The sequence below is a fragment of the Henckelia pumila genome, chromosome 3 (genome assembly GCF_033568475.1).
Source record: "Henckelia pumila isolate YLH828 chromosome 3, ASM3356847v2, whole genome shotgun sequence".
In the NCBI taxonomy this organism is placed as follows: Eukaryota; Viridiplantae; Streptophyta; class Magnoliopsida; order Lamiales; family Gesneriaceae; genus Henckelia; species Henckelia pumila.
In genome coordinates, this window is record NC_133122.1 from 67,040,086 (window position 1) to 67,064,422 (window position 24,337).

General features: G+C 37.6%; 2 protein-coding genes across 3 annotated transcripts; one reads left to right on the plus strand and one right to left on the minus strand.

The window, feature by feature from the left end:
* Window positions 1-680: 680 nt before the first annotated feature.
* On the minus strand, window positions 681-3,899 carry LOC140891383 (uncharacterized). The gene is made up of 4 exons (XM_073299842.1): window positions 3,773-3,899; window positions 1,192-3,702; window positions 1,017-1,121; window positions 681-939 (listed from the first exon to the last, which is right to left on the minus strand). The coding sequence occupies exon 2, from the start codon at window positions 3,694-3,696 to the stop codon at window positions 2,278-2,280; it is 1,419 nt and encodes a 472-aa protein (XP_073155943.1). The 5' UTR covers window positions 3,697-3,702; window positions 3,773-3,899; the 3' UTR covers window positions 681-939; window positions 1,017-1,121; window positions 1,192-2,277.
* A 404-nt stretch (window positions 3,900-4,303) lies between these two features.
* On the plus strand, window positions 4,304-9,602 carry LOC140890637 (suppressor of mec-8 and unc-52 protein homolog 2). 2 transcript variants are annotated; one of them, XM_073298561.1, is made up of 11 exons: window positions 4,304-4,576; window positions 4,834-4,972; window positions 5,064-5,113; window positions 6,639-6,753; window positions 6,973-7,021; window positions 7,138-7,227; window positions 7,343-7,411; window positions 7,489-7,612; window positions 7,956-8,308; window positions 8,436-8,819; window positions 9,129-9,602. In XM_073298561.1, exons 1-11 carry the CDS (start codon window positions 4,513-4,515, stop codon window positions 9,405-9,407), a joined length of 1,716 nt encoding a protein of 571 aa, XP_073154662.1. In that variant the 5' UTR covers window positions 4,304-4,512; the 3' UTR covers window positions 9,408-9,602. The 2 variants fall into 2 exon arrangements, with proteins under 2 accessions (XP_073154662.1, XP_073154663.1); XM_073298562.1 differs by having other exon boundaries at window positions 4,306-4,559; window positions 4,829-4,972; window positions 9,129-9,601.
* Window positions 9,603-24,337: the final 14,735 nt, after the last annotated feature.

Consider the following 24,337-nt stretch of genomic DNA (forward strand, 5'->3'; position numbering starts at 1 on the left):
TACATTTACAAGATTTTTTCAGTAAAATAGGGAGCAGTAGATCTTGTTATTGAGTAATAAGATCTAGCCCAAATATATTTTAAAAAATTGTTCGAATAAGATTTGTTGAATTCTTGATTTTTGTGTTCGGAAATTTCGATGTCGAAATACATCTAGTCCAGAGAAAGGCTTACCTCTACGCTTCGAAGGTAACCAAAGTGGAGATGCTTCGTCGTTATTCAGATCTGGAATTGGATAGCATCTACAATTTTGGAGCCTTTAAAAGAGCAAAATGCACGGCACCCACTCATAAAATTAAAAAAGAGCATATTTATACCCTCAACAAAATAAATAGGTTTAGCATCTCCAATGTTTTTTCAAAAATAGCATACTTACCCTTTTTACTTGAGATTGTTGGAACACGCACATACAATGCAACTGAAAATCAATATATTGTACTATTCTATTATGAAAACACAAAATTACCCCTTATCTCGTCTCTTAAATTGTTACTGGAATTCAACTTACATTTTATACATATTCATCATAAAATTCTCCTAAATTGGTCATCTGATATTTGTTATAATATTATTCGTCATTATTTTTTTAATAATCATTCTGGTGAAAAAAAATTAAGAATTGACAATATTTACTAGTTGGAGAATTAAATACAAGTAACAATATTTACTCTAATACTCCCAAAAGCATTTTCTTATAGCCAATAACATAAAGTCAAAATTATGTTAATACAAGGCCAAATAGTTGGGAATGATGTTGGTCCATTCTAACAAAAGAAATCTCATAAATATCTTCATATTTCAAGATTTATACAAAATATTAGCAGTATCTCTAGTTGGTCGTGCTTCCAAATTCTGCATTCGCACTAGCAATAGTTGTGATTGCAAATGTGTTGCCGACACCACTAAAGCTTGTTGCATCCCTCGTACTTGCATTCAAATCCTGCAAACACAACATATTTGCTTTCAGAAAATTATGCAATTCTACTAATTGCTAAAATATTTAATCTTGAAAGATACCTTGTGTTTTTTCCTGGCTTGTTTAACTGGTCTAAAAGTACTACTTGCTTGTGTGGAAGGCATCCCATTATCATGTTCATTAGATTTATTGACATCAGCAGTTGCCTACAAAGAGAATCAAATTAGTAAGATTATACATACTTTTATTCTAAAAATAAAAACATAACTCACTGACCTTGTACAACTTTGATTTTGGATTAATGGGTTTGCTACATGTAGCTTTGTTGTGACCAAATTCTAAACATCTAGAACATCTGTGATTTAGTCCCTTTTTAACAGAAACTCCTCTGCTTTCATCTGTACTTTTTCTTCTCTTTATCTTAGGTCTTCCTCGCTTCCTTTTAAATGGTGGTGGGTTTAATGGCTATGACTCTGACTTGCAGTAATCTATTTCCCCTGGAACTGCATGAATAAAGTGTGTGTATCCTTTCAAATATTCAACCTTTGTGTAGCAAATGTCCACAAAATCTTCAATCTTTTGTCTATTATGAGCTATTGCAGCACATGCATGACAACATGGGTACCTACACAGCTGAAACAAGCCACATGTGCATGTTTTACTCCTTAAATTAACAACATACTGCCTCACAACACCATAGGCAGTCGCATATTGAACTTGATATTCAAGATCTCCTGAGTAGATGGGAAAATAACTCCTAGATATGTCTTGACATTTCTCGATCTTCTTCAAGATATTGGGACAGATTTTACCCGGGTATTTTTCCATCCCAGCCTTCCTCTCTTGTGTTTTTCTCATCAATTTGGTTCTAATGCCCTCTAGCATTGAGATAATTGGCTTTTCTCTATCTTCCAAGATGAAACTGTTGAATGATTCAGATATGTTGTTCACTAATACATCAGATTTGCAATGAGTTGTGAAATGGCTTCTTGCCCAATGAACAGCTGGGACTTTTAGAAGCCACTCATGGGCTATTTCAAGGACAGAATCAACCTTTAATCCAGTCGGGCAATCTCATTCATCACTAAATTAAACTCATTTTTATTCACAATTGCTGCAGCTTTCCAGAATAGACCCTTTAGTTCAACACTACTAAATTTTTTTTAAAATTCTGATACATATGTCTTAGGCAAAACCTATGCTCAGAATCGGGAACCAAATCTTTTGGTGCCTCTATTAAGCCTTTTTGTCTATCACTTATAAATGTCCACTTATTTTCCCCCAATCCTCCAATGTCCTCCAACAGTTCTCTAAGAAACCAAGTCCAAGTATCTCTATTCTCAATCTCAACAATTGCAATTGCTATTGGCACCATACCATCATTGCCATCTCTTCCAATTGCTGTAAGTAACTGACCCCATGTACAGTCTTAAGGAAGCAACCATCAAGACCTATAATTGGTCTACAACTAGTTAAAAAGTTCATTTTCAGACCAGACAAAGAGTAATATAGTTTTCCAAAAGTTGGTGCAACACAATCCTCTCTAGTCCTGATTATAATTCGGCTACCAGGATTGTACTTCAACACGGTTTCGCAATAATCCCTAAGGATCTCATACTGCACATTATCAACCCCTCTGATACTCTGTAGAGCATATTTCTTAGCTCTGACTGCTTTCCACTTGCTAACATTTACACCACATTCCCTCTTAATGTAATTAATCAATTGATTTGTCTTAACATTAGGATTTTCTCTCACAACTTGTTCAATTTTCTTTGCCAAATACTTGTAGTTTGCAAGCCAGTTAGTTGCTGCTTTAGAACATGTATGCCTACCTTTCAATGTTTTGATCTGAAAAGTTGGTCCACCCATTACTAATGAGGCATGAATCTTCCACTCACATTCTTCTTCTTTGCACACAGCTGTTATCCTACTTTTTTCCTTTTTATAAAACACCACTTCAATGCCCCCTTTAACACTGACATCAGACAGCACAAATTTAAATTCTCTTGCAGATTTGAATTTCATACCTACCATTAATTTGAAATTGGTCATGTCTTGTCCCTCTTTATAAACAGGATGCTTTGGAGCATCATCATCAGATCCATATACACTTAAAATCTCATCATCATCATCAACTGGGTCACTGCACCATCCATCATCAGTAATAACTTCTTTACTCTTATTCTTTTTCTTTCGATCGTCAAACACCCCTTCATCAATAGACTCTTCACTAACTAAATCTAAATTATCTTCATCAGATGAAATTGAATATCCAGATTCTTTGTAGGATTCATCGGCATCATCATCAAAGTCACTTAAAACACCAAACCCAAAGCTTTCTGGTTCATCACTTCTAAGCACATCATGTACAAGAGCATCACCTACAAGTTTATCTCTTATCATAGGTTCTCTAAATTCCATAACAGGTACTTCGTTATCTTCTGGATCTAAAACTTGTAAAGGAATTGCTATTGTCTCCTCAATCCACAAAGTCAAATTATCTTCATTTTTGTAATGCTCATACAACACTGTTAAATCAGCATCCCTCTTAATCTCAATAAGACCTCTCTCACTCACAATTCCAGGCAACCTAAAGAAAAACTTAACATTCAACATAATTCCCCCACACAATTTGTACAACTCGTACAAAGTAGAAAAATTTAACCTGTCCAAATTAAAATTCTTAACTTCATACTTATCCCCTCCGACGTACTGCAATTTGGGAAAAAGTTCCAACCGGCCACCATACCAAACATCAACATCGATTAGCATATCCATCAACTCCTGATAAAAAAAATATGAATTAACAACAAAAATACTTAGCTTTCTAAGACAACAAACGAAATACACTTACCAATTTATTGAATGAATGCTTCTTCCTCGTCAACCCTCCATACGTTTCTCAGCCTCGGTTCTTCGATTGAAAACATCAGGGCAAATAAAAGTGAATGGTACTGCGCTTAAAAAAAAATGAATGGTAGTGGTAGTGGTCTGTCAGAAAGAAAAGTGAAATGGTCATGAAAATTCAATATAATAATATAAGGGTAAAATGGTCATGTATGGATCATTTTTTACATTTAATCAATTTGAGGCACGTGTGCTATTTTTTAAAAAATATTGGAGATGCTAAGCCTATTTATTTTGTTGAAGGTATAAACGTGCTCTTTTTTAATTTTATGAGGGGACGTTGTGCAATTTGCCCCCTTTAAAATCCTCCTCTTCAGTTTTGCCAAGCAGTGGGTCAAAGGAGGTGGAGTTTAGAAATAATCGATGGTTTGCGGAAAAAAATTTGGGATGGTAGAAAGGGTATTTTGGTCCACGAAAAAAAAATATTAACCTATTCATCTCAAAAAAAGACATCAAACATAAAAATAAATTATCAAATAGATGCATATCTTACCTAATTAACCACTTATCAATCAATTTTCTCATCCTGAAATTATCCGATCCTTGTATGAAACGGGGCCACGTTTATCTCTCAAGCAGTCCTGTGCCCCATTTCGTCTCAAAAGCCCTAATTGCGAGATTGAGAGAAAGGATTCCCAATCCAAAATCAAATAGCTAATATTGTATCTGCTTTGTACCTTCTCAGAAATGTCCTCGAAGCGTAATCACAAGGAGAAAGCCGTTCGCCGCCACCCGTACGTTTTTTCCTTCAGTTTCGGGCTTTCGCCCCTTCCCCCAATTTTTGGACTTATAAAATTATGTGTCCGGTTAAGTTTTGTTCTTATGCTCCGTTTGATCTGGTGACGCGAAATTTGGGTTTTTGGCTTTGGTGTATGCTTCTGTTTTAGGGTCCTAATAAACTTTGGAAGCTCATTTTTTTGGTTAATTATTTGTTGGGATGAGGGGAGGGAGTTTTTCGTTTGAGTTATAGTCGTTTCTGAGAGTGTGGATCGAAAATTTGCAGCAAAGAGGAGAAGCCGGAGGAGCCGGAGCTTCCAAAGTACAGGGACAGAGCGAAGGAGCGGAGAGAGGATCAGAATCCTGATTATGAGATAACTGAATTGACTTCCTTTCATGCTGTTGCACCTCCAGGAACTGTTGATCTCTTGTGAGACACTGCCAGATTTTTGTCTATAGTCCCTGTCTCGGTATTTTATTTGTTATGTTATGATTGTTTTATTTCTTTTGTGTATATTAAGGTCTGCGGATGCCCATAAGTTGTCTATTGAGAAGAGCAAGTATCTTGGAGGTATGAATTTATAGATAGTTCCTTAGTTCTTGAATGCATGCTAAAATGCAATTCTATGTATGTGAATTTTCATGTTCATATTTTAGTTCATTATGGACGATAAATAACCTACAAACTACAGGCAAGAATAAAGAGAACACATGATTTTTGTTAGTGTCCATCCGTTTGTCATTCTTGGCGATTGTTAGTCTGACCTATGGATAAACTTAAATTTATTTTGGATAAACTTACAAATATGTTGAGCTTGACGTTTTTACTTCTTATATTGATCTTGAATAAGATGAAGATGGGGCAACGTTAGAAATGCATAAAAAAATGCTGTTGCATGTTATATTGATGTGTAATTGCAAAAGCTTTAACGACACTTAAGCATCACAAAATTAGTAGGATAAAAAATGTTGCCCATGCTTGGTTTCTTTTCCAGCGCCTGTGGATATGTATTTTTGGGCGATGTATTCTTGTAGATGTATTGAAAAGTATGACGTTATTTGGCACGTTTTTTGAATGAGTCATTTTTATATGCTTATTTTTTAAATAAATTTATGGATTATTTTAAAATTTTAAATAATGATGTTGCGCTCTAGTCTTTTTTAATATGAGAACAAGAGTTTTTGGATATGATAAAAAGTTTTCAAAAGTGATGATTATGTTGGCAGGGATAAAAGTGAATTGGAAATGACGAAAGAAAGTTAAAACGAGATAGTAATTTTTTATTTTTTTTCATTTTTGGAAATATAATATTTTTTAGAAAATGAAACAGAAGATAGCCTTAGCTTTGTGAGAAGGGTATATTTGAACTATTGTATCCAAACAAAAAACTATTTTTACTTCTTTTAAAGTAACACCTTGAAAGTCATACTGAATAATTTACTTTGTAAGCTTACTGTTTTGTATCTAAACATACCCAAATTTGGGCGGTTGGACTTGAGCAACTCAACGTATTTTATTTAATTTTACCTAGAGTGAGTTTTATGAGCGTAAACATAATTTTGAACGGCCTTTCATTTGTTTTATTTTTCCTTCCATTCTCCTACAGTAATTCCTGGGTCGTATCTTACCGTTTTTTTTTCGTCTCTGAAATCCAATATTAAATTTCAAATTTAAGTGTTCAAATCCTACTGTTTGAGTTTCTGAGGGTTTTCTGTATGCTTTAGTCACAAAGCTCTCGGGTAATACAGATTTTTTTATTTGCAAAAATCTTTGCTAAATTTCCCTCCATACCAACTTTATGTTACTTGTACAATTGAATTTGTAAACTATGGATCAAATTCAAATGGTTTTTGTTCAAATCTTTAACTCCTATGGTGATTAGGCATTTGAACGTAATGGGGTTTTTTAAAACTACTTTTATCTCCAAAGATGCTATTTTATGATACGTTGACTCATAATTCGGGCTCGTCTCCGTCATCATGAAAACTCTTATAATTGGTTTATTCTTGATTCTCTAATAGAAATAATGAGCTGGATGTGGCTACTTCATAGTTTTAGTGGACTTCGCTAATGGTTGGGTTATTATGCTGATCAGGTGATGTGGAACACACACATTTGGTGAAGGGGTTGGATTATGCTTTGCTTCACAAAGTGCGAAGTGAAATAGACAAGAAGCCTGATGTTGGAGAAGAGACCGATGGGAAATCCAAGTAAGTGTCTTTGTTTTAGTTCCAAGTACATTGAAAATTTGTTGCAGGTGTTACTTCTTGGTCTGAGCTCTTAACAGACGATTTTAATTTGCACATTTTCTGGAATCAAATAATTGATAAAATGAATGTACTGTATACACGCTCTAGGTGCAAATTATAGAATATTTGTAAATTTCTGTTTTTATTGACTTATGGATTAAGAACATCTCATGCTAACAGAGGATCAAAAGATGATCGACCGGTAGCTTTCCGAACTGCATCAGCAAAGGTGTGCATTTTTTACTGGTAGATTTTGTTTTTGTTTTTGTTTTTGTTTTTGTTTTTGTTTTTGAATTGCTGAATAATTTTGTTCTTTTGAAATAACTGCAATTCTTTTTGTTACAGTCAGTTTATCAGTGGATAGTCAAGCCACAAACCACCATCAAAACCAATGAAATGTTCCTCCCTGGACGAATGATGTTCATATTTAACATGGTGACAATTTCTATTTTTTCATGTTTGGTTATTTGTAGCTTATGAAGTTTTCCTTCTCTATTTGAATAAGATTGTGGGCTACATCTATCCCTAAAAAACATTGCTTATGTGGCAGGACAATGGGTTTTCTCATGATATTCCAACCACTATGCACCGAAGTAAAGCTGATTGTCCTGTTCCTGAGGTATGTGTTTTGCTTTTCACTTGGTAGTTGATCCTCTTTATATGTTTTTTTGAGAATTATTTTTTATTTATTTTCAGGAAATGGTTACTGTCAGTGTTGATGGTTCAGTCTTAGATCGTATTGCGAAAATTATGTCATATCTTCGTCTAGGATCATCTGGAAAGGTACTCAAAAAGAAGAAGAAAGATAAAGATGCGAAAGGTGCTTTAAATAAGTTTGCAGAACGTGATCCCAGTTTTTACATTTTTGTACATATGATATGATATTACTGGAGATTATCTTTGCAGTTCATTATTGATCGATAATGTTCAGTCTTGAAATGTTCACTACACTGATGGATTATTTAAATACTCCTATAGCTAGTGCTGAGCTAGATCATGATTGCATAAAAGTGTAATACAGAATAATGATTTGATATACAACATGGAAGAAGCATAACATTTTCTTATTTGCCACCTTCCTTGTTCTGTTTATTTGTTTTATGCATGTTCTTATTTTTCTAATGGTATAATTGCCTTTTATAATGTGGAATTGTAATATTCAGGGAAGCCATCAACTGTTTCTAATGGATACGAGGAAGACGAGAAAGTGTCAAAATCTGATTTGCTGAAGAATCAAAATGGAAGGGAAACTCTACCACCACCTCCCCCACCTCCTAGAAAGAACCATATTGATCCGAAAGATAAACAGGTCCCAGCTGCTGTTAGGAAAGAAGAGGAGGATATTTTTGTTGGGGATGGCGTAAATTACTCTATTCCAGGTAAGGATATGAGCCAAAGCCCAATTTCTGAGGACATGGAAGAATCTCCTCGAAATAAAGAGAGAACTGCCTACTTCACCGAACCAGCCTATGGCCCAGTTCCTCCCTCAGAACTATCTCATGGCTGGCAACAAACAGTGAGTAACTTGGGTTTTAGTTTTGCGTGAAATAGTAAACTTTATTATAGCTTATCTGCCTGACTGAAATTTTTTACCCTTTATTTTTAAAGTTCCACTTTTCTTAGAAGTTTTATTTTGTCCCTAGAACGGATACGATGCATTGCAAGCTCAAGCATTGGCTGGTGGCTACCAAGGAGAGTGGCAGGACTACCAATATGCTGAACAACTTGTGTACCCTGAGCAATATCTACAGCAAGAAATTCAGGCATATGAAATGCAAGTTGGAGTAGATGCTCAACTCGAGCCGCAGTTGATGACTCAGGAAGAGAAGGATAGGGGTTTAGGATCCGTGTTTAAGAGGGACGATCAGCGGCTTCAACAACTAAGGGAGAAAGATGCCCGAGAGAAGGATCCGAATTTTATTTCCGAAAGTTACTCTGAGTGCTATCCTGGTTACCAAGAATATAATCGGGCAATTGTTGACAGTGACGATGAAGATGATTTATCCAAAATGGATATGGGAGGACGGGTTAGTATTGTTCTGCTGTTTCCAAATATTGACAGAAATCAACACATCTTTTCTAGATTCTTTTTTTTTTCCTTTTTCCTGAGAATTTTCTAGATTATTTAGTTAATGCATATTGTGAAAATAATTATTGTCTAGAAGTTCCCACATGCCACTGAATCACCCTTTCCCTTGTTTGAACCCCTCAGCATTCCTGGATTCAGAAGAAACCTGTGTTATGGCTTTATTTTCAGCTTTGATTTGTGCAACAAACAGTTTTACTCTTTTTGGGAGGGTAAAACAAGTTTGGAATTTTCTTTTAAACTTTTGCAGGCGAAGGGACGACTTCACCGGTGGGACTTTGAGACAGAAGAAGAATGGGCTAAATATAATGAGCAGAAAGAGGCGATGCCTAAAGCTGCATTCCAGTTTGGTGTTAAAATGCAAGATGGGCGGAAGACCCGAAAACAGAATAGAGATCAGAAACTGAACAATGACCTGCACAAGATAAACCGGATTCTTGCGAGAAAGAACTCGGAGAAGGGAGAGAGAAACGATGATGGAGGGACATACGACGATGACTCACATCCTGGAAAGAAGCTTAGAATATGAAGTTCGAAGCTATTCCCAGGCTGTGATTCTGCTGAAATTTGTGTCGTTTTATGTGTAATTTAGTGTTTTGGTTCAGTGGAAAAAGGGCGGAAATTTTGTGTTGTATCCTATGTTGGGGCTAAATAGTCAAGTTTAGATTGGAGATTTAAAGTAAATTACTTTTAATTATGAAAATTTTTATTAATTTCTTGAAACATTAAAAACACCCCTTACTAATATTTTCTTTAAAGCGTTTTAAGCATCAAAATGGCTACCAAAGATACTTCTTTTATCAAATTAAAAAAAAAATTCCATTTTTATTTAATAAAAATGTCATTAATTTTTTTTTTGATAAATTTGTATACCCTCTATAATCACATTTTAATAAACTTAGCGACCGTGTGTAACATTAGACAAAAATATTGTGTTGTATGTATTTTGTTTGTCAAGTTTATTTATGATATTTACAAAATTAAATATGACATGAGATTTTTAATAAAGACAAAATTATGTCCCTGCGGCTTACTTCCCTTGCATAGTTTATATGCTATTGTGTTAGTCTGAGAGTTTATCAAGTGTGCACTGAAGGATATAATGACTGCGAGTTCTCACGTTAAAAAAAATTTATATACATTATAATAAAATGTTTGAGGGGTAATTTTGAAATGAAAAATAAGCTTCACCAAATGTTAGTTAAGTATTGAGGTTTTCCTTGATTAATGGCATAGATAGATATATTTTTTAATCTCGATGGTTGTTCAATTGTCCAACCTTTTGAATATTAATTAGGATTCACTATCTTACATTCTTTTTGTGTCGACATTCAATGTAACTTAGACTTTCAACTTAAGTAGTGGATAAGTCCTAATATTGAAATGTGTTTTATACAAGGAGTTGTAAAAACCAATTTTTAATGAATTTCTTCTTAAGCGGAAGAATGAGAGATATAGAAGGATTTATAATCTTCAAACTTTCATATTTTTGATTTTATTATTTTGATTATTGCACTTTCTTACTGCTTACCTTACTGATTCATTAGCCTATTTATCGATATAAAAACTATCAGACTGTTTTTGCGGGAAAATTGATAAGTGCAATTTATGCACTTAATTGTTATATGGTTTGACTTGATTTTTGTTATAATTGAGTGGTATTATGCGTGTTTTGCTGTTGTTTCTGTGGAATACAGGATATGGATAAGATATGTGAATTGCATGAAAAAACAAGTGTTGAGGATACAAAGGAGGTTGAGGAGAAACAAGATATGATTTTGTAGCGCAAAAGAAGAGCCTAAGCACCGAGAAGAGGCACCTAAGCGCTGGAATGCAGGAGGTGGCTCCCATACCGGTATAACAGTGGATTGCCGGACCCAAATCGATGGAAGTCCGTCCACTAACAAGATATGGTAAAACTCTACTAACATACATCTCAAAAGAGATAGCTCAATATGCAAATGTATGCAACATATAATCATGACATATAAATCATGCAGTCACATAATACATGCATACTCAGTCAGGATATCTCGAACAGTACTTTCGTACCTCAAATACTAGGCAAATGCTACCAGCTCTAGGTTCACGCCTACAATCCGCACTTCACTGCCAAATGATACTACTATCATTAAAGTGCTCCAGAAGCCTTAACTAAGATAAAGCATACTCCTAAATATTTTTAGGAAGCAAAAGCTATACCTTCGTCCGTCGTTAGCCCTTTGATGTCGATGCCTCCAGAACTTGGGCACAACTCCGCTGTGACTCCCGAATGCCTCGCCGACCTCCGGGTCAAGCCTAGGAAGGCTAGAACAACTCTAATAAGACTAGAAGGAGAGGGAATTTCCGGAATTGGCAAATGAAAGTGACGCCTCGGCCTTATATTTATAGACAGCGATCGGAACGTCCGATCCTTCCATCGGAGCTTTCGAACATCCTCATCTGCCACGTGTCAAAATCTCACTGATTGACTTCGAATAAGAGTGATTGGAACGTCCGATCCTGTTCGGAACTTCCGATCAACCACACGTCATGGCTGACGTAATTCGATCGGAGCTTCCGATCGTACATCGGAGCTTCCGATCGTCTTCGGAGCTTCCGATCTTCAACAGTTCAAAATGTTTGATTAGTGTTGATTAATCCCTTAATTACCTCAATTGGGTTCGGGCTACTACATTCTCCCCCACTTAAGATATTTCGTCCTCGAAATCAAATCTTAAGTACTGAATGTAAAACAAGATACAGAAACATTCCTTTTATTCAACTAAAAACGATTACAGAGTTTACAACTGAATACAACTCAAACTGAAATCAAAACAACTCAGGATGTTCTAAACGCATCCTGCTCTCAAGCTCCCAAGTAGCTTCTTCAGTACCTCAACGCTGCCACTGAACTAAAACCAGAGGAATGACTTTATTCCGCAAGACCTTATCCTTATGATCCAGGATACGAATAGGTCTCTCAACATAGGTCAAATACTTATCTACTTTAACTTCAGACCACTGCAGAATATGAGACTCATCCGCCACATACTGTCGCAACAGAGATACGTGGAACACGTTGTGAATACTGGACAGATGCGGTGGCAAAGCTAGCCGATAAGACAAATCGCCAATGCTCTCCAAGATCTCAAACGGACCGATAAATCTGGGAGACAACTTGCCCTTAAGGCCAAATCTGAGAATCCTGCGGAAAGGTGAAACTCTCAGAAACACTTTCTCCCCGACATCAAACTGCAAAGGCCTACGCTTGGTATTAGCATAGCTGACCTGTCGATCCTGTGCAGTCTTAATCCGTTTCTTGAACTGATCAACAATGTCTGCTGCCTGCTGGATTAACTCCGGTCCTTCAGCCTGTCTCTCCCCCACTTCTTCCCAGAAAAGTGGAGTACGACAACGTCATCCGTACAACGCCTCAAAAGGTGCCATACCAATGCTAGTATAGTAGCTGTTGTTGTACGCGAACTCAATCAAAGGCAAATGATCCTGCCAGGCTGAACCAAAATCCATAACGCACGCTCGAAGCATATCCTCCAAAGTACGGATAGTGCGCTCTGACTGACCATCTGTCTCCGGATGATAGGCAGTACTCAAGATGAGAGTAGTGCCCATCGCACGCTGAACACTCCCCCAGAATCTAGAAGTAAACCTGGGGTCTCGATCGCTGACAATACTCACATGCCCTCCATGAAGTTGAACGATCTCCTGAATGTACAACCGAGCCATACGATCCACATTGTACTCTCGGCTATAGGAAATGAAATGAGCTGACTTGGTGAGTCGGTCCACCACAACCCAGATAGCATCACAGTTCCTCGAAGATAAGGGCAAGTGGGTCACAAAGTCCATCGTGATAAACTCCCATTTTCACTCAGGAATAGGCAGACTGTGAAACAACACTCACTACAACAAATATAGTCATACACAACACTATAAAGACAACAAATTTCAGCGAAAACCGTTGTTGTTTACTCTTTAACAACAATTTTATTTAAAACCGTTGTAATATGTCCAAAAAACACGCTCATACACAACGGTTTTCTGAAAACCGTTGTCTTTAATAGGTCAAAGACAACGGTTTTAATTAACCGTTGTCTATGAGCGGGCTTTTTTTAGCCTACGACAACGGTTTTTATTAACCGTTGTCTATGAGCGGGTTTTTTCAACCTATGACAACGGTTTTTATTAACCATTGTCTATAAAAATTTATTTTGTGGTATACGACAACGGTTGTTCCACACTTTACTAATCCGTTGTGGTTTGATTTTAATATTATTATTAAATTAAGGTTTGGTTTTAATATTAATATTAAAAATTAAATACACTTATTTTCTCTCACTCTCATCACTCTCACACTCATCTTCGCCGCCCCACTTCGAAACCCAACCCTAGCTTCTCCTCACAGCTCACCGCCCTCTTCTCTGTCCCGCTCCTTCCCGTTCCTCCACCCACCTCTGCCCCTTACCCGAGCTGAAATACCACCCACCCATCGCCGCCAACTACCTCCCTAGCATTCACTGTCGTCCCTTGAATTCTCCTCCTCCTGTCTGCACTTGCGGTTCATCGTTAAATGTTTGGGGTAAAATTACGCTTAGGTTGTCCTAACCATAGTGTTGACTCCAATGTATCGAGGAATTTCGACATGAATCTTAAAAGTGGTGCCCCTGTTCGGCTGTAATTGCGTGAGAAGTTTGATTTTTAATTTTTTTTTTCATTTCTACTTTTATGTTCGACCGTAGTTGCATTTGATGGAATTTCTACCTGAATCTTCAAAGGGTGCAATGTTTGTGCGAACATGAATTTTTCCTTTTCACGTTTTTGGCTTTTGGGGGAATCGGTTTTTTAAGTTTTGAAAGATCTTTCTTGAATTAATTTCTTTTATATGTTCAATCTCATTTTGTTTTTTTTTTTTGGTGTTCCTGTCTCGTTCTTGCTTACTTTATTCATGTGTATTGGGCAGCACACATCTCAAATAATTCAAATTCTCGTGCGTTTTTTTTGTGTAATATTGTAATGTGTCTGTTTTCCACATGGTAATGAGCTTGGTGTTGTTCAGGAGTTGACAGATCTGCATTTCGTTTGGGAATTTTTCAATGTGAGGTAAACAAAGATATTTTATAGGAGTGTTTTTGTTAGTTTCTTGAAGAAAATGTGAGTCAGGATCTGTGCATTTTTTCGGCTCTTGGTTGGGTTTTCTCGCCTTCTTTGCAAGATCCTGGGTTTTGTTTGTGGTGAGTTGATATTTACAATGCGGTAGAGGTAGTTGATTGTTTTGACATTTAGATGTTATGTGCTGTTTGGGTTTTGTGTTTTTGAGATTCTTGAACTGTTTATTGAAGGTTATTTCATACCTATAAGCTATCAGGTGAGTGTTTCAGTGACTGCAGACGTTTCAGATTTGTAAACTTATTTTCTAATTTTCTTGGAAGCCTCAAATGAGTAATGTAGCATTTTTTCGGAGGAAATTTTGTTTTTTTTTTGCGGTTCATGTGTTGTTCTTTCCCCCTTAGTCCTTAGATTGTGCTTGATGAGGTTCTGTTTGTCATTTCTGTTTTCTTGTGCTGATATTGCGTGACAATGTTTCCTATACCTTCTCTGTTGATTTTTGACAATAAATATGCTAATCGATTATATTTGTCTTTAGTAGGTGGATTTGGATTACGATATTCCGAGAGATATCATTAAGTAGCAACTTGAAACTTGTAAGTGTATAAAATGGAAAACTATGATATACTGGAGCAGATCGGCAAAGGATCTTTTGGTTCTGCACTACTTGTCAGGCATAAACAAGAGAAAAAAAAGTAAGGGAACTTTCTAAGCCTTGAGATTACTTTGAAATAAGCAGACGATGATGCATTTTAGATCAACTGTTAGGTTTATGATTGAAATATATGTAATGTTATTCATTGGTGATTTTTGTGTTTTGTAAGAAGATTGGTTCAATTTTTATGTGAATTTGAATGTATCAGATTTTACTGTTGGGACACGTTGGACAGGAGAAATTTGGTGGCCTTAGAGATGGATACTAGTAAGTGAATTTTGATCTTATGAACTGTTCCTATAGTTGCTATAATTTTTGTGATTTTGCTTCTAGGTCATGGTGCATCATGAGTAACTTGGTTGATGAGAAAAAGCAATGTACTTTTTTTTTAACTCAACTTGGTTGGATGTGGGTACTTTAGGATTCGTAGAGTATGGCATCACATGGTGCATCATGAGTAACTTGGTTTATGAGAAAAATCAGTGTCCATTTTTTTAACTCAACTCGGTTGGATGTGGGTATACTTTAGGCTTCGTAGAGTATGGTATCGCTGTTTGTCTTGTTTTTGGCTGACCATTTGAATATATAAGAATGATGTTTATATTGTGTTGTTGACTGTTTCAGCATCCATGGACAGTGTTCCATCATCATGTTTTATGTAACAGCTCGACTTACTTACAAAAATGTCCCCACATGGCACCGCGATCTTTGTCGGTATGTTGTATTCTTTATTTAAATTGTGTTATGTTTGGATTAAAAATTATGGTGGCATAATAACATATACGATTTGCTACCCATATTCAGGGTTTGTGAAAATATTCCTGTGATAATGCTCAAGGCTCCACTTGAGGCTGCTAACTTCCTACTCTTCTCCTGGTTGGGTTGCTTACTTCTTCCAACCGTGTGTTTGATATTTTGCTGCAACCAGAGTTCTTGCCACTTCCACTACTACTTTGAGGTAATTGGCTTGAAACTCTACTGGTTTTTAGTTCTTATTTGTGATTTGTGTGCCTTTTCTCCTCCTTGACTGCTGTTCTTGTGGTGTATCGAAGGGGAGTGGTGAATGAAGTGGGATTTATGTGATTATTTCGGCGGATACAATGAGTACCAATAGCTTGGATCAAGCTTCGGCCATTGGGGCTTCTTCGAGCAATGCGTAAGTTGTAACGCCCCGTTTTTATCTTAATTGACTTTATTTGAGATAATCAGTGATTTCAGAATTCGAAAACCGACTTTTTATTGATCAGGGACCTTTTTGCAATTTTCAGAAATTTCAGGAACTAAAACGCAAAAAAGAGATTTATTATATCCTTAGACTTGTTGACTAAGTCTCTCATTGCTTTTATTTCTCCTCCAAGTCGCCTATATCCATTTAAGGCGAGAGAAAAGCTTCCAAGCTTTTGTGATTTCGATTCTAGCTCGATCCGTCCGTTGGAATTTGATCTGAAGTAGATATCTGCGATCACAGCATCGAGTGCTCCGTTTGGAAGTAAGTTTCTCTTAATTCTACGAGGTTTGAATTTTTGGATATCTTTAGAATTGATTGATATTCGGAGAGGATGTTCTTGAGGTTGCTGTGATAGTATATCTAAGACGGTTCGAAGATTTATCGACGATCGGATTTGATATGATTTTTCTTATGATTTTCGAAACTTAGATTTTTGAGATGTGTTGGGTTTGACTTGGAAATGATGTTAGATGATTGGTTTGAGTATTTGGAATCGATATTCTGCTGTCTGCAATTTCGGTTTGATCAGTTTATAGCCGTTATGCCATCAGTTTGAGTTTCGGGATGTCGTTTCTATTGATTTGATTTTATCGAGTTTGATGAGGTTTTGCTATCGATATTGATCATGTGACTTCTTCTGTTAGATTGATTCGAAGTCCTTGGAGTTGCGAGATTGCAGCTTCGATCCATTCGAAAGAGTTGAGCCGGTATAGTATCGATGTCTTCCTATATCGATTGATGAACTTGAATGGATATTGAATTGAGATTTGTTGTTTTACAGATTGAAGATTGTGAACGACAAGAAGGTATAAGACGACTTTGGAATGAAATAGGACGATTAACTTGAATTTGGATTGATTCGAGTGTCCTAGAAGAAATCACATATTGCATGTTTATATGCTTATTTGAACTTATGATTGAATTGATGATTGAATGCATGAGATTTCATATGCATTCATTTTGAGCCGATTGATTATTCATTTTGAATTAGACGATCTGGAGATTATAGTTGAGTGGCCTTGGTAGGCGATTTACTTCAAGTGTCGATTAACTCACTATAATGCCCTAGAGTCTAGAGAATTAAAATATACCTCATCCACCTCGAAAGGGGAGTTCGGTGTGATTTTGGATATTTTAACCTCGGGATCCCAAACCGAAGAAAGAAAGAAGAATTCCTTTTGATTAATGAGTCTGATAATCCAGAAGTTTTAAAGTCATGCATATCATTTTAATTCCGCAATTGAATGAATTACTTGAGGTATATGTGGAATTTGATTATATATCATGTTTTGATATATTATGTGATATTGTATGCTAGTCTCTTTTACTGGGAATATTATTCTCACCGGATTATCCGGTTATTGTCTTTGTCTGTATGTGTACTTGGCAACAGGTGGGGCAGGATCAAGTCAGAGACCTCATGGCTAGATCGGGAATGAGATGATAGAAGTGAGGCTTAGATGTTAGGAGTCATTTATGTATTTTTGAACTCCTGTTGTTTTGTATAAGTCGAACTAGTTGGAACTTATGCATGATTTTTGTTGAAGATTGTATGCATCTAGAATCGAATACTTTTATATCTTGTTGAATGAGATTATGATGTTTGGAATGTATTTGTTAGAGTTGGAGTTGAATTTTTGAGGAAAAACCAGTTTTATTTCTGGTACAGAGCATCTCGCTCGATCGGTAGAAGTTCACCGATCGAGCGAGCACCCCTGTACCAAAACAGAGAGTGGGACATTTTTGTGTCCTCTTGATCGGTAAGATTTTACCGATCGAGCGGGCGTCTTGATTTTTGGGTAGTGACTTCGGAATCCTTGGCCGCTCGATCGATAAGAATTTACAGATCGAGCGGGCACTATTCATTTCAAAAAAAAAAAAAATATTTCGATGTCTTAATCCTTATTGTTTATTTGTGTTGATCTATTGCTTTACTCTAAGTATATGATTAGAATCGAGGCCTCACATTAAGTGGTATCAGAGAGATAAGATATTGGACTAAATTTAGAAGAGAGCGGGGTAGATCGAGTCTGATTGTATTGGCTTCTCGCATGTGTTTGAGTTATTTAATTGATTTATTAAATACGACGCGAGCATGATTTATTGATTGAAAATTATTTGAATTACATGATTATGTGATTTAATGTATAAAGCATGAATTGATTGAGATATGAACTATAATCATTCATTGGATCCGAGTTCCATCCTTTTAATTGTGTTAGAAGATCAGAGGTTGTGGGACACTGGAATTTTGAGATTGAGATATCTGTGTCCTAATCCCTTGTTTTTAGATGGGTACTCGAAGAAGATTGAACTTGAATACTCTGCCAATTTTTGCTACGACTGAAACTCCACCTGTAGTGACTCCTCAGAATGACCAGGGCGATACGGTTGAGAATCAGATGGATGCCACGGCTACCCCTATGGAAACCTTACTGAAGAGGTTTCAGTCTTTCCGACCACGGATCTTGAAAGGTACGGAGAATCCCGTGGATTGCGAGGGCTGGTTGGATGATATAGATCAGCTTTTTGATTCTCTCGACTATTCCGATGATCGGCAAATTAGATTGGTTATTTATCAGCTGCACGGAGTGGCTAAGAAATGGTGGACCTCGACTAAGAAAGCCATGGAGAACAGAGGTACGCTTATCAATTGGATTATGTTCAAGACTGAGTTTTATAAACGATTCTTTCCAGTTTCGTACCGTAAGGATTAGAATGCCGAGTTCGCAAATTTGAAGCAAGGAAATTTGAGTATCGAAGATTATGTTATCAAATTTGACAGTCTATTGAGGTTTGCTCCACACATTTCTGACAATGAGGAAGCGAAATCTAACCATTTTATTAACGATCTGAACCCTGATATCTTTGTTCTGGTGAATACCGGAAGGCCGAATAACTTTTCTGATGCAATGGATCATGCCAAGGGTGCGGAAGCTGGACTGATAAGGCAGAGAGGGAATCAGTTTGCCCCTCAGCAACAACAGAGGCAGTTTCAGGCCCAACCGTCCCAATACCAGAATCAACCACCGAGGACTGAAGGTGGTAGCAGTGGAGGTAATAAAAAGAATTACTTTCGTCCCAAAGGAAAACAATTTAAGAACTCGGGAAGCAGTTCTTCAAGTTCTGGTGGCTCGAAACAGAACAGTTACAGCCAAGGTTCAGGTTCCTCTGGTACTTCTTGTAGCAAGTGTGGAGGTCATCACTCTAGTGACCAGTGTAGAGGGATATTTGGGAATTGTTATATTTGTCAGCAGACGGGGCATTATGCTGGACTTTGCCCTCAGCGGGGCTCTGAGAAAGCACAGAGTGGAAATGCTTCTCGACAGTCATATAAGCCTCAGAGGCAATTGAATGCAGTTCACTCTTTCCAACCTCAACAACAGAATTGTCAAGGAGGCAACCAGAATTTGAACCAACCTCCTAGACAGCAGGCGAGAGTGTATGCTCTGAATGAGGATCAGGCTCAGGCTGCACCTGATGATGTGATTGCAGGTAATTGTATGATCTTTGATTATCCTGCTAATATTTTGATGGATACAGGTGCTTCTCACTCTTTCATATCTGAGAAATTTGTGTTGATGCATGCCTTGACTTTTGAGCCATTACCTGCTGTAGTTTCTGTTACTTCACCTTTGGGTGGAGGAATTGTTTCGAGGAATTTTGTTAGGAATTGTGGATTGAGTTTTGAAGGAAATTTGATCGAGTTCGACTGTATTGTACTTGGTTTGTCTGAATTTGACTGCATAGTTGACATAGATGTTTTGACTAAGTACAGGGCTACAGTAGATTGTTTTCAGAAGATAGTCCATTTCAGACCAGAGATGTCAGACGAGTGGAGATTCTTTGGTAAGGATTTTCGTTCTAGAATTCCTTTGATTTTTGTATTGTCTATGACTAGATTGTTGCAGAAAGGAGCTGAGGGATTTTTGATTTATGCGGTCGATGTTTTGAAGTCTAGCCCTGAGTTGATTGATATACCAGTGGTTAGAGAGTTTCCTGATGTGTTCTCGGATGAAATTCCGAGATTACCGCCTATTCGTGAGATTGAATTTGGCATCGAATTGACGTCAGGTACTCAGCCGATTTCTAAAGCTCTGTATAGAATGACTCCGATTGAATTGAAAGAATTGAAGGAGAAGTTGGAAGAATTGATTGCCAAGGGATACATTCGACCTAGTGTATCGCCTTGGGGTGCTCCTGTGCTATTTGTTAGAAAGAAAGATGGCTCTATGCTGTTGGAGAACGGCGATCAGATCAATCAGAATTGATACCCGGTGCAGCGGAAGTTTAAAAATTTTATATGGAACGATTCCATAATGGGTATCAAAACTTTACGATTAAATTGTGTGTGTAAAAATTAAATAACAATTATAAATTTTTACCTCAAATCTCGAATCGAGATTATGGACACCAACAGATTGCTCTGCTCTTGTTGTATCTCCCTGGAACTGATGGACGAACTGTTCTTCAATCAGGTCCACGAACAGAGATTTAATCCCTCTGATAGATTGCACTAGAAAATCTATCAGAAGTTTCTACGAAGAGAATTAACGAATTTGATCCGTTAAACCAGACTGTAATTCAAAATTCACAGACTGGATTTTTTCTGAGCAGAGGGGAGGGGGCGGCGGCCACACTTAAGAAAAACAGGGTTTTCGAAAATTATTTTGTGACCTTTGTTTTATAATTTCTGTACTGCAATAACTTATTTATAATGTGGGCTGCTAACAGCTTAGGGCCCATTAGTCATAAGTTCAAGCCTGACAAGCAAAGCCCGCATGTTCAGAAATTAATATAAAATTCATCGTAACTCAGATTGATAAACCAATTTCACCAATATTCACAGAAACCATTTCTGCATCTTTTAGAGTCAAGACAAATTTTCTGAATCCGAATTCAGTGGTTTCCAAAAATGCCCATCCCTATGTCATTTTAGGAAATCTTACTCCTCTACTCTTAAATAAGAAGTCCAACTTCTTTGTTCATTAAATTTAACTCTTTAAATTTAACTATCTCAACGGGGATTAAAAATCCATTACTCTGGTGACCCTCAATGGTTCAGGGATACAGCTAGCCGTGGGCTCACAACTCCTTGTGACTCGGAACAACAATTTCCTACTTGCCCATCGAATCATGGTAAGAGCGCCTAGCAACATCGCCCCATGATTCCCTAGGTATCACTGATAGTGCCTGCAAGAACCAATAGATTTTGGTTAGCGTACAGTACGGTCCCTTCATCCATATATCCCGATCGAATCAACAACCATTGGTAAATCGAGAGTCGTTCGAGATTCGATAACTATGCAATGTATCTTGAAGATCAAATAGTGACATCGCATGTGCTACTAAGAAACCATTTCTTAAAACACATCATGTACTCTGGCCAGAGATTCGTCACACTAATATCTCCTCAGATTGCATAGGATATCCACACTCGCAAGTATGTGGTGAATCCTTGACAACAAAGCATCGACTCCTATATGTGTTGTAACTGTATCCAATCCCGACACCTGATGACCCCAATAGAGTCGGTAAACGAGTCAAAGCACAGTACTAGCATATAGAGTCTCAATGATGTTTCAAGTAGTAAGGACTAATGGTGTACAACCAAAACCGCGGACTTTATCCACTCGATAAGTGATAACCACTTGGAAAGTCCGGATAGGGTAGTTCGATCATTCATCGTATGAATATCCATTTGCATACTTTGAACATCTCTATGTTCCTTACCAATGAAACGTGGTACTCGGTATCGCAAATGCTAGTCTCAATCTCGAGCGATCCTTATCCTTATTAACGGACGGCTCAATCGACTAGGAACAGTTTAGAATATACAGTGACTATAAGATGTGTTTCATGATAGCCATCCCCATGTGCTACCACATCTTACATACACTATAGTATATTCAAGGTCTTTATCAAAACAACAATAGTATATCACAATATAACAATATGAAGAAAGATAAAGTAATTGCCATCAATAAAAGTGTAAATTATATTAAACAAAAGATTGTTTATACAAAGAGCCATCAAAGCCCTTAGCCACAAGTTGGCTCACCGGGCACCCACTCTTTCATATGCGTCTCTGCATTGACTACCGCCAATTGAACCAGGCAACGGTTAAGAACAGGTATCCTTTACCTCGTATAGATGATCTTTTTGAGCAATTGCAGGGTTCGTGTATCTATTCGAAGATATATTTGAGGTCTGGGTATCATCAACTGAGAGTTCGTGAAGAGGATGTTCCTAAGACTGCGTTTCAAATGAGGTATGGCCACTTTGAATTTCTTGTCATGTCGTTCGGTTTGACTAACGCCCCAACGGTATTTATGGGGTTGATGAACCGAATCTTTCAGCGTTTTCTAGATGAGTTTGTAATTATTTTCATTGACGATATCCTGATCTATTCGAAGAACCGTGCTGATCATGCGGAGCATCTGAGGATTGTTTTGCAGATTTTGAGAACCAAACAGTTGTTTGCCAAACTGTCAAAATGCGAGTTTTGTTGGACCGAGTCATTTTTCTTGGTCACATTATCTCGGGAGATGGGATTTCTGTCGATCCTAGCAAGATCGAGGCAGTTATGAACTGGCGTAGGCCGACTTCTGTGCCTGAGATTCGAAGTTTTATGGGTTTAGCTGGTTACTATCGCCGATTTATCCAGGGTTTCTCTTCTATTGCGAAGCCGATTACCCAGTTGACTCAGAAGAACGTGCCTTTTGTCTGGACTGAATAGTGTGAGAACAGTTTCATTGAGTTGAAGAAGAGATTGACTAGTGCTCCGATACTTTCTATTCCATCAGGTTCTGGAGGTTTTACGGTGTATTGCGATGCTTCTTATTCTGGGCTTGGATGTATTCTTATGCATAGGAAGCATGTGATAGCGTATGCATCGAGGCAATTGAAACCGCACGAGACTCGCTATCCAGTTCACGATCTTGAACTCGCTGCTATTGTTTTTGCCTTGAAGATCTGGCGTCACTATTTGTAAGGTGAGTCTTTTGAAATATTTTTGGATCATAAGAGTCTTAAATACTTGTTTTCACAGTCTGAGTTGAATATGAGACAAAGGAGATTACTAGATTTATTAAAGGACTTTGACTGCGAGATTAAGTATTACCCGGGGAAGTCGAATGCAGCTGCCGATGCTTGAGTCGCAAGCTTTGTTCTTTATCTCTTTCGACCATTGGTGTGTCTCGTTTGATTGACGACTATTGCAATTCTGGATTGGAATTTGAATCAGATAGGAGTCCTATCAGAGTTTGTGCTATCCAGATCAAGCTAGAGTTGTTTGTGTCGATCAGAGAAGCACAAAAATCCGATGAGAGTATTCAGAATTCGATAGAGAAAGTGAGATCTGGACACCAGTCTGAGTTTCAGGTTAGGGATGATGTTTTATTTGTGAATAATCGTATTGTCATGCCTGATATTGTTGAGATGAGACAGAGTATTCTGCGAGAGGCACATTGCAGTCGGTTCAGTGTTCATCAAAGAGGCCGAAAGATGTATAACGACCTGAAGAGTCAGTTTTGGTGGAAGAAGATGAAGATTTATGTTGCGAGGTTTGTATCCCATTGTTTGAACTGTCAGCAGGTGAAAGCCGAGAGAAGGAGGCCGGGTGGTCTTCTGCACAGTATATCTGTTCCGAAAAGGAAGCGGGATCATATCTCGATGGATTTCGTCATGAAACTACCCCGATCTGTTCGAGGATGCAATGCCATTTGGGTAGTGATTGATCGTTTGACGAAGTCTGCTTGTTTTATTCCGTATTGGATGACATATCGTCACGATCAGATGGCCGAGTTGTATGTTAGAGAGATTGTCAGATTGCACGGTGTGCCGAGATCGATTGTTTCAGACCGAGATCCTCGGTTTACTTCTCATTTCTGGCACAGTCTACAAGAGGCTCTTGGTACTCGTTTGCACTTGAGTACAGCTTACCATCCTCAGACCGACGATCAATCATAACGGACGATTCAGACTCTGGAGGATATGTTACGAGCAGTGGTGCTTGAATTTGGCACTACTTGGCAAGATTCATTGCCTCTCGTTGAGTTTTCGTACAACAACAGCTTCCAGACGAGTATAGGAATGGCACCATTCGAAGCGTTGTACGGAAAGAAGTGCAGATCTCCTCTGTACTGGGATGAGATGTCTGATTCCCCAGGCTTGGGACCAGATATGATTCGTGACATGGCTGAGCAGGTAAAGATTATTCGATTGAGAATGAAGACTTCTCAGGATCGAAAAGCGAAGTATGTGAATATCCGTTGCAGACCTCTATCTTTCGATCAGGGAGACCGAGTATTCTTGAAGATTTCTCCGTTTAGAGGTACTGTTAGATTTGGGAAGAGAGGGAAGTTTTCACCGAGATTCATCGGTCCGTATGAGATTTTGCAGAAGATAGGCGATCTAGCCTACAGATTAGCACTTCCTCCTTCTTTATCTGGAATTCACGACGTATTTC

Excerpts from the sequence above, each read along its gene's own strand:
- LOC140891383 (XM_073299842.1), bottom strand. The coding sequence starts at position 3,696 with ATGGATATGCTAATCGATGTTGATGTTTGGTATGGTGGCCGGTTGGAA.
- LOC140890637 (XM_073298561.1), top strand. The coding sequence starts at position 4,513 with ATGTCCTCGAAGCGTAATCACAAGGAGAAAGCCGTTCGCCGCCACCCG. Across the intron at positions 4,577-4,833 it reads CCCGTACGTTTTTTCCTTCA|AGGAGAAGCCGGAGGAGCCG; the intron begins GTTTCGGGCTTT and ends TTTGCAGCAAAG. Across the intron at positions 8,309-8,435 it reads CTCATGGCTGGCAACAAACA|AACGGATACGATGCATTGCA; the intron begins GTGAGTAACTTG and ends TTTTGTCCCTAG.